Raw genomic sequence first — 9,361 nt, forward strand, 5'->3', positions numbered from 1 at the left:
TTTTCTGACCGTTGCGATTTTGTTTCCTCAGCTCTGCGTAGTTTGACACTTATTTATCAGTCAGAACTTGGAGCCACGGGGGCTAAGGTGTCTTATTGCTGTGACTAATCAACTTTAAGATATGAAACACAAATTCAGAGGAGGATGTGGCCAGAGGCAGCTTTGTTTTGTTTCCTGAGGTGAAGAGTTCCGATACCTTTTGTGGAGAAAATGATTTTCTCATCATTTTGAACTCTCCTTTCTCACTGCAGAGTGAGATATTACGTACCTGCGATACGCTTTTTCTAAATGTTACAGCTTTAATTTTCTGCTCCATTCTGAATTTTTGTGTAATGCATGTATGCACGACGCTTGGCTTGCTGCAATCCTGCCAGGAGGCCTAAGTTACATGTGAGTGTTTTGCTTCCATTTTCAGCTGTTGTGGTGAGAAGAGGTATCTCAGCTACCATACTGGACTCTCAGACTGAAGTGCAAGCATAGCCTGTAAGGAAGAGGCAAGTACTGTATGTAAATCTGGCATAATTTGAAATATTTCCCAAAATGACTCTGTAGCACATACCATGCTAGAAATGGAGACTTGCTCCTGGTTCCTTTGGACAAAAAGGTAATGACTTTTTACCTTTGCTTTCTGACAGGGCTCTCTGTGAAAATGGCAGAAGCTCATCAAGCAGTAGCTTTTCAGTTTACAGTAACTCCAGATGGGATTGACCTGCGGATGAGCCATGAGGCACTCAAACAGATCTACCTGTCTGGTGTCCATTCATGGAAGAAGAAGTTCATCAGATTCAAGGTATTTTCAGTTGGTCAAGTCCACCAAACCTGAGGGTTATTGAATGTTCCTTAGGTTTGCTGAAGTTTTGTTTAAGCAAAACTTTTTTTATTATTAATTTTGCCTCTATGGCGAATAAAGTTCCTTATTGTGTAAGAGTTGTGTGGGTTCTAGTTAAGGCAGGGGGTACTGAGGAAGGTCACGCTGGGTAATGCTGTAAGGACTGAAAGACACATTTAATTCTTTGAAAGCAAGATGAAACAGATGGAGAAATTAACATAAGCTGTAATTTATTTCATAACACAATGTAATTATGTAATCTTTTAGCGTAAGTCGGAAATATGACTAGTTGTGATTTTTAGTGTCAAATTGCTGAAGCTACACTCTTTGCCAAAATTAAGTTTCCAAATTAAGGGGTCTGCTTGCATCTGTCTTGTACAAGTTACCCTAAGTAGTAATGTTTCTGATGCAGTATTTGATTCAGATTGTTGTGAATTTACTGTTTTGTTCCTGGGGTAATAATAAATGGTAAGTATCTGTTTTATTAGTAGCAAAGTAGATAAGCTACAAGCATCTTCCAGATCTCTTTCAAAACATATTTTTAACAGTACTCCAAATAAAATCTTCTTAAACCGTCCTTCTCAGATTTATAAATGGTATTAAAAAAAAATTTCTCCAGTTTTCAGTGTTTTGTTCAGTAGAATATTTTCGCCACGTGCTCAGAACTTGGTGTAAGTGGGAAATACTGAAATGCCATTTGCTCCAAAACTGTTGGCTAATCTTAATATTTTTGGTAAGGTTTGCAGCAGGATCAGTGTTGCCCACAAAAGACTTTAAGGCTCCTTTAATCTCAGTATCCTTGTGATAATTTTCTGGAGCAGTCAAACTGAACTCAGGGGTAGGGAATAGATTTAGCTATGAGTATGGAAGAAACTGTTGGATAATCTTAACCTGTTGTTTAAAACCGAATTACCTCAATATGTTGATTTTTTTTTGTTTCTTTCCATGGTAATATGAAGTCAGCCACTTTGGTATGAAAAAATTATGTGAAGGCTTTTCTTTCCAGAATGGGATTATCACTGGCGTTTATCCTGCGAGCCCATCTAGCTGGCTTATTGTCGTTGTGGGCGTGATGTCAACAATGTATGCCAAAATTGATCCTTCTTTAGGAATAATAGCTAAAATCAACCGAACGCTTGACACAACGTAAGTAGACTGAAGAATCTGGTTTATCTGTAGCTGCTCTTAAAGCTAATCCCGTTGAAGTGTGTCAGTTTTGGAACGGTATGTTTGTGACGGATGTATGAGGCTGTTCTACCTGTATTACTACGTTGTTTTCAGAGGATTTGGGAAGCACATTTGGCAACTTCTGTGGCCTTTGATCTTACTGCCAGAGAGCGTGTTTGGAAAGGAGTTTGTGGCAAACGGCCGAACAGGCACTGAAGGTTGTGTAATGCCTTCCTGTAGTACCATGAGGCTCGGGTTTGCAGTATTGGGTTCTCTTTAAAGCTTCAGCTGTCGTTAATGGACTAATGCTGGCTTTTGTTTTCAATAGCGGCTGTATGTCAAACCAAACGCAGAACGTCGTGAGCGGAATTCTTTTTGGCACGGGGCTTTGGGTTGCCCTTATTGTCACGATGCGCTACTCTCTAAAAATGCTGCTTTCCTATCACGGTTGGATGTTCGCCGAACATGGCAAACTTTCTGCAGGCACCAAATTTTGGATGGTAAGGATACGTTGTCTTCCCCTTTCATCTTAGCTTCTGATCTGTATTCACATCCCTGAAAGAGAAAATTTTGTGGGTGTTTCCTTGCTTGTGTTTTCTGTGTCATGGGACAAGAGGCTGTTAGGTAGATATTTCTGCTAATTACCATCATCCTTCTGATGCTATAATTAAACTATTCAGGATGGCCTTGTAGAAGGCAGAGTAAACACTTCAAGAACAACTTGTAAATTTGCCAATGCCTTGGGACTGTGTGACTCGTACCTGCTTTTCCCCCGTGTGCAACTGCAGCTTAAAGAACTTGGGCTGCAGCACCGAAGAATCTTGTACTCCCCAGAAAGTGCTACCCGAATTCTTGAAACTTTAGGATTTCTAGTCATCCATTCTAAAATCAATCTCCTTCAATATTATGTTCTCTAAGCATATCCTTTCAATTGATTTAGTGGCGTGCCTCCACAGTGAGCTGGAGAACAAGCGTAAGGTAGGTAGGTAGTTTTCACGTAAGGGTAAGATGGGAGTGATCTGGCTCCTGTTGATTATTGTGGTGCTTTGGAAAAGCATCCTTAAAGGATGTTGTAGGTCTAAAGGGAGCTAATGTACGTATAGGTGCTCCAAGAGATGAAGTGGGTTTTTGTTACTGGGACTTGGCAGTTTCAGCTCACTTTTGCCAGTATTGTAGAAATAACGTAGGTGCCCTACTGCTACTATAAAATTAGTCTCTGCAGCCTCAAAAATTAACTGATGCATGTTAGACTAAAAACATGTCATGACTTGTTATGAAATATGTTCAAGAACAGGTACCCAGAATAGTACACTAAAATAGAATTTAATGTTCACCTGTTACAAATGAAATTTCTAATTGATAGCTTCTCCTGGAAGCGGTATCAGGAACCTCATGACTCGAATTTGTACAGTAATGGTAAGGCTTTCTGTCAATTGCTTGAAGCTGTAGCTGTCTGGGTTTTCAGCATGTCCTTCCCGATAGATATTTGAAAGCTGTTAATATTGCCATATCAACCTTAGACAGTATGAACTGTAATGCTACTTACCATGCTTTGTTGTGTATTGTATTTATACATTTGTGTCTATTATGTGTGTTGCATATGTATTTTGTTGTGTATTATGTAAGTTTTAAAATACAGAACACAATAAAGGCTTACGCCCAACAGTGTGTCATCTACACTTAATATGAAACTCTATTTTAATACTTTATTCTTTCTTTAGCTAGTCCCAACAAAAGAGAAGACTGCTTTCCCTTGCAGAACAGTACCAACTCCCTAGCTTTCTAAATTTTTATTACCCTTTAATATTGCATAATTTGCTGGAGGAGATTTCCTGTTGTGTGGTTTGCTTTTTTTTTTTCCTTTGGCTGTTTTTCATACTGATGAACAGAATGAAAAATGCCATTGTGAATATACAGTCTCCTGTCCAAATAGTCACGCAGATCAAAAACACAAGCTCTGGTTTCCATCACAGTTCAAAGTGATTTTTTTTCAGGCTGATCGAAGTCTGGTGACATGTTTAATGAACGTATTTCACCTTCTAAAGTCAAATTTCCTTTAATATGATCAAGGGAAAAATCACAGTATTAGTTACCATTTTAAAAAATAAGTGGAAAACCCAGTAATAATCTCATTCTAGCATGTGTTGCATCTGTTTACATAGTATTTGCTGTGTCTGCGTGTGAAATCAGGGTGTATTCAAGTGTGTGTGTCTGTTAGGTCGTTTTAGTGGTCTCAAACTGACATCAGTTCTCTACTATAAGTTTATTTAGGACATAAATCCTGTGAAGTGTCTTTGCTGTGTTTGTCAGTTGAGCAGGTTCTCTCTGTCTGAACATAATTTCAACCTTTCCTCGCCTAAGAGTTCTGGAATAAAATTGTCTCTAAGTATGGAATTGAATTTCTTATGAAAAGCAGAGGGTTTTTTTCCCCTCCCCTGGCTTCAAATTTATCTTGTCACGAAGCACAGCTGGATTTCATGGGGCTGATTGCTGTTGTGCACCCATGTACATCTCATCCCTCTGCAGGGAGGTGTTTGGTAATTCTCTGCAATTCTTAATGGTTTTGAGTTGCCTAAAACAACTTCCTTTAGTTGTATTGACCAAGGAAAATGAGGAGCGGGGAAAACTCTACATTTTAACAAGTAGATTTTTCAGTTGGGGGTGAGGAATTGGGTAGTGAAATGACATCCTCTGTTTTCTTCTGTCTGTAGTCTATCGGCCTATATCCAATACATGGTGTAGTATATTGGGCCAAGGTTGGATTTTGATACTAAAGCTTCCTCTGGATTGAATGTGTAATACTTGACCTTACTTTCATCCTTACGTGGGGTTGTAATTTCAAAATCCTTCTGTGGGCAGCCTATCAGTTGCATGGTCTAGACTTTCAGCCTCGTGCGTGTCGCAGCTGAGCAGTCGCCGTAGTCCGAAATGCTGCTCCTGTCTTCAGTCTGCCATGGGAAGCAAGAGATGCTCTACTCTCTGGAGCTGAGATGGGAACTGTCACCTCTGGCTTTTGTTTCGTTGCTGTTTTGTAACACAAGCACTGATTATAACCCTGGCATGCTTGCGCAACTTGGTGTGTTCAGGTCTTGCGGTAGACTACCTGAGAGACTCGTGCCTGAAGAAACTCCTTGTAACATCAGTGCTGTTATTGATGCTGAACTGTGGCTTTGGGAAACACTAAACCATTACACACAATTGTTATTTTTAAAGGTGGCTATATTTGGGATCCTTAGCTGAGTGATGGGCCTGATAATGATTCCTGTAAAAGATCAACTGGTAGACTTGCTTTTTTACTATTTACAGAAGGAAATATATGAAGAGAGAGAAGCGCTAAGTAGCGGTCTGTATTTTCTGTTGAGATCGAGGTATGCCATTCATAAACAGCCGATGACCAGAAGATTCTGGGAAGTCAGGAATGGCTGTGATCATCTTTCTCATCCACTGACATGTTGTTTAACCTTTAGGAAGTTGGTTTATGTCAGTGACTTTTTTTTGTTTGTGAAATAGTGATAAATAGGGTAGTTTGCTAAGTGTACTACAGTGTAATTTGTCAGTGAAAAGAACGATGTTACATTACACTTTATTACTGTCTTCCTTTTGTTTAACCTAATAATTTGAGGCGTGTACTTTGTTGCCTTTTTTTTTTTCTTTAGACACTTGTAAAACTCTTCTCAGGACGTAAACCCATGTTATACAGTTTCCAGACATCTCTACCGCGATTGCCAGTTCCAGCCGTTAAAGACACAGTCAACAGGGTGTGTACATACATTGATTAATTTTCTTCAGTAACGTGAAATCCATATGTAGATGCCCTTGTGGGATTTCAGGAATATCCTTGTGGATATCAGGAAGAAATTCTTCCCAGGGAGGGTGGGGAGGCCCTGGGACAGGTTGCCCAGAGAAGCTGTGGATGGCCCATCCCTGGAAGTGTCCAAGGCCAGGCTGGATGAGGCTTGGAGCAACCTGGTCTAGTGGAAGGTGTCCCTGCCCATGGCAGGGGGATTGGAAGTGGATGATCTTTAAGGTCCTTTCCAACCCAAACCATTCTGTGATTCTATGATTTGTTGCCGTGTCTTGCAGAAGTATTGCGTGGTGGTATTAATACGCTCTAATGGATGAAAATCTCTGTGTCAAAATTAAAATAAAGGCTAAGACAAACCACTGAAACTGGTGGCAATTTGAAGCTGGTGTAATTCATGTTGGATGAGATGGTGTCTGTTGATGTAAGACACTGCAACCCAGCGTGATCTCCAGGGCTTTTGAAATGTGTCGGTTTTATCTTCCACATGTTGAACGCGTGCGCGTGTTATGACACAAAACACTATAGCAAAGTGTGTGAGTAGGGCAGTGTGTCACAGGGACTGAAGGTTTGATTTGTAGAGATGGAAAAAAAATCTCTGCATGATACCGGAGCAGCAGGATGCCTTCCCCTTTTGAGTGGAAAAGGTATCTTTAGAAAAGTAACCTCTTCCACGTGGGATTTGCTGACAGACATCTGGCAAAAGATCTCAGTTCTGCAGTTTGCAGGCAGAGGTTTCCAAGAGTGAATACTCTTAACAACGTAGTGTTTGCAGCCTTGTGAGTGGCGTTTGGATGATCTCTGTCAACTGTTGAGGTGCTTTGTGGAGGAATGGCAGGAAGCTGCGTGTTAGTTACTGATGCTGATTCTTTTCCTGCTTTCTAGTATCTGGAATCAGTTCGGCCGCTTATGGATGATGAAGAGTTCAAAAGAATGGAGGGTCTTGCCAAAGACTTTGCATTTAATTTGGGACCAAGGCTGCAGTGGTATTTGAAACTGAAATCCTGGTGGGCCACAAACTATGTGAGTAGATAAATAGGAAATAGGAGGCTCAGTTGTTCAAATGACATAACTTAAATTGTTCCCCGTTGCCTTTTTTTTTTGGCTTACCTTTCATTGTTTCTTAGAATTAAGAGAAGGCAATTGAAACTGCCTAATATGTTTATAAAGTGCATTGGGGGCCACCTGATTTGCACAGGGATCATTTGCATGCTTTGCTAAACAAAGTGTGGTGAATAAAACTTGAGACAATGAATCCTCATTTTGTTTGTTATTCTGGAGCAGGTGATGTAGTTTTTCCAGTTCTGATTGCTTTTGTGGGCTGTTGGTTTGCTTGTTAAGCTTGATAAATCACTCTTCTGAACTCCCTGGAGTACCAGGCCCATTGTTAAGACAAATCTTTTCTATTGAGCAGCTAAAGCATATGGAAGGAAAAAAAGAATTGTAACGATAAGTGTGGGGGTTTTCCCTTTTTTTTTTTTTTCTTTTACAAAAAGAAAACCCAAACACCAACATCATAGTGAGAACTGTAATATAAATCCTTCCTGATACATCGTCAGTAGCCTGAGCTGAGCTGCTGTGTCCTGGCAATGGCTGCAAAACATTCAGGAGGTCGGATAAATTTTAAGTATTATCTGAAGATGATGACTTCTTGAGAAGCTTTTCAGAGTGCTACAGCTGAATTTTTAATTCTCTTGCCCATTTTTTACTGTTTTCCCTAAAGTTTAACACGTAAGCGAGCAAGCTAGCAGTTTCTCTTGCTTTTGTCTGGAGTGTTGTGGAGTCATTAACGTAGACACGAAGTGTGGATTGAGAGATTTCACTGCTTTTGTTTTCCTTCCCGCTGCAGGTTAGCGATTGGTGGGAAGAATATATCTACCTTAGGGGACGGGGACCGATCATGGTTAATAGTAACTATTTTGCAATGGTAGGTAAAGACTATCAACACCGTATGTGTCAAAGAACTGTGAAATTTTTGCCGGGTTTCTTACTCTGTGATACCTTTCTGTTTAGAAATCCAGTGCCACTGAGTATGTGACCTCTGGTTGTGTTTCTTCTGGGATAACCTGCAGTCAGTGTCTTCAAGTGCAGTGCTACCTTATTAATAAACTCGGCACTTCTGCCACTTAGCCAGACTCGTGCAGCAATGAATTCTGTAGTCTTGTGCTTACTGCAGCATGCAGTCTTTCAAAAGCTGCATGTAAAACTTCATGGGCAACACAGTTCAGTGGGGTGTGCGCGCCTGTTTGCAAATGTCTGTCTGAGAATTAAGATTGTAAACGAACCTAAAATGAAACGCAAAAAGAGGAAATACGGTAGTCTTGGCATCAAGTTTTAAGTAACACAGTCTTTTCTCCTGGGATGATTAACAGCTATCATTTATGTTTTAGGACTGATGCTGTTGGAGTAGAGTGTGACTGTTAATATAAGTTTCCAAGTCATCATCAACTTGCTGCACTAGTACACTTAATATCTTTTATAACCTTTTCTGTATTGACCAGAATAAACTCTAAGAACATGGAAGAGAAGTACTATCAATATTTTTTTTTTAAATGTAGCCTGGTAATCATTAACTTATGATTTTATGCACTTTACAGGACTTCCTTTATTTATCTCCCACGACCCTGCAGGCAGCTAGAGCTGGTAATGTTATCCATGCCATCCTGCTCTATCGGAAAAAACTGGACAGACAAGAAATCAAGCCGGTATGTGTGTCCCTTTAAATGGCTTTTGATTGTTTTTCCAGCACAGTCTGTAAGAACTTGGATCAGTTTTCAGAATGGGAGAGGAATGTCTTATTGTCAGGACTGCATGTAAGATGTAACTACATTTGTCAGGCATTGGAACGGGCTGCCCAGGGAGGTGGTTTGATTCGCCATCGCAGGAGGGATTTGAAAGGTGTAGGTGTGGTGCTTAGGGATGTGGTTTAGTGGAGGACTTGGCAGTGTTAGGTTAATGGTTAATGATCATAAGGGTCTTTTCCAGCCTAAAAGATTCTATGCAATTTGTGGCTCCAAACATCCTGGTTACCGCTTGAATTGCACATGAGCAGAAACTACCAACTGTCAGAGAGACAGGATTCTGCCACGATGACTGACTGCAGTAGTTGAAATGAACCTATGTATTTGCCCAAAAGACACAGAGGCTTGTCCTTGCCTATGCTCGTGTCTCTAAGGTCTGTGGTATCACCTACCGTGATTGCAGGGGGTGGTTGGACAATGGCCAAGAGTAGGCCGATGGCAGCCTGGGTATAGATGATCAAAATCCCGTGTTGCACTAACTTCTAGGTAGCAAAGATAGGAAGGGTGAATCCCATTCTGCTTTCTCTTCTCCCCTGTGGTTGTGTGTTGTAGTGAACAAGTACTGGGGGAACAATCAGTTTTGTTGAACTCGCGGTAGGGACGTGGTTAGTTGTGTGTCACCGCAAACGGGAGAAACGTTTTGTTCCTACACAGCCAGAAGTAGCGTTAAAAGAAGAAACAAAGGGGTAATGCTTGCTGCATGTGTGAGTTTGCATCCAGACTGGCTGTTGGTTGCTCTTTGGAGTTCAGGTGCTAGCTAGG

At 40.7% G+C, this 9,361-nt stretch overlaps 1 protein-coding gene across 1 annotated transcript; it reads left to right on the top strand.

The window, feature by feature from the left end:
• Positions 1 to 649: 649 nt before the first annotated feature.
• Positions 650 to 8,503, top strand: LOC104506235 (carnitine O-palmitoyltransferase 1, liver isoform-like; the record flags this gene model as incomplete). The annotated part of the gene is made up of 7 exons (XM_010147124.1): positions 650 to 790; positions 1,836 to 1,975; positions 2,325 to 2,496; positions 5,653 to 5,754; positions 6,684 to 6,821; positions 7,648 to 7,725; positions 8,396 to 8,503. Coding segments are annotated over exons 1-7 (879 nt in total), but the record flags the coding sequence as incomplete, so codon positions are not given.
• Between the last annotated feature and the right edge of the window lie 858 nt (positions 8,504 to 9,361).

The sequence above is a fragment of the Eurypyga helias genome, unplaced genomic scaffold (genome assembly GCF_000690775.1).
Source record: "Eurypyga helias isolate BGI_N326 unplaced genomic scaffold, ASM69077v1 scaffold8892, whole genome shotgun sequence".
Taxonomy (NCBI): Eukaryota; Metazoa; Chordata; class Aves; order Eurypygiformes; family Eurypygidae; genus Eurypyga; species Eurypyga helias.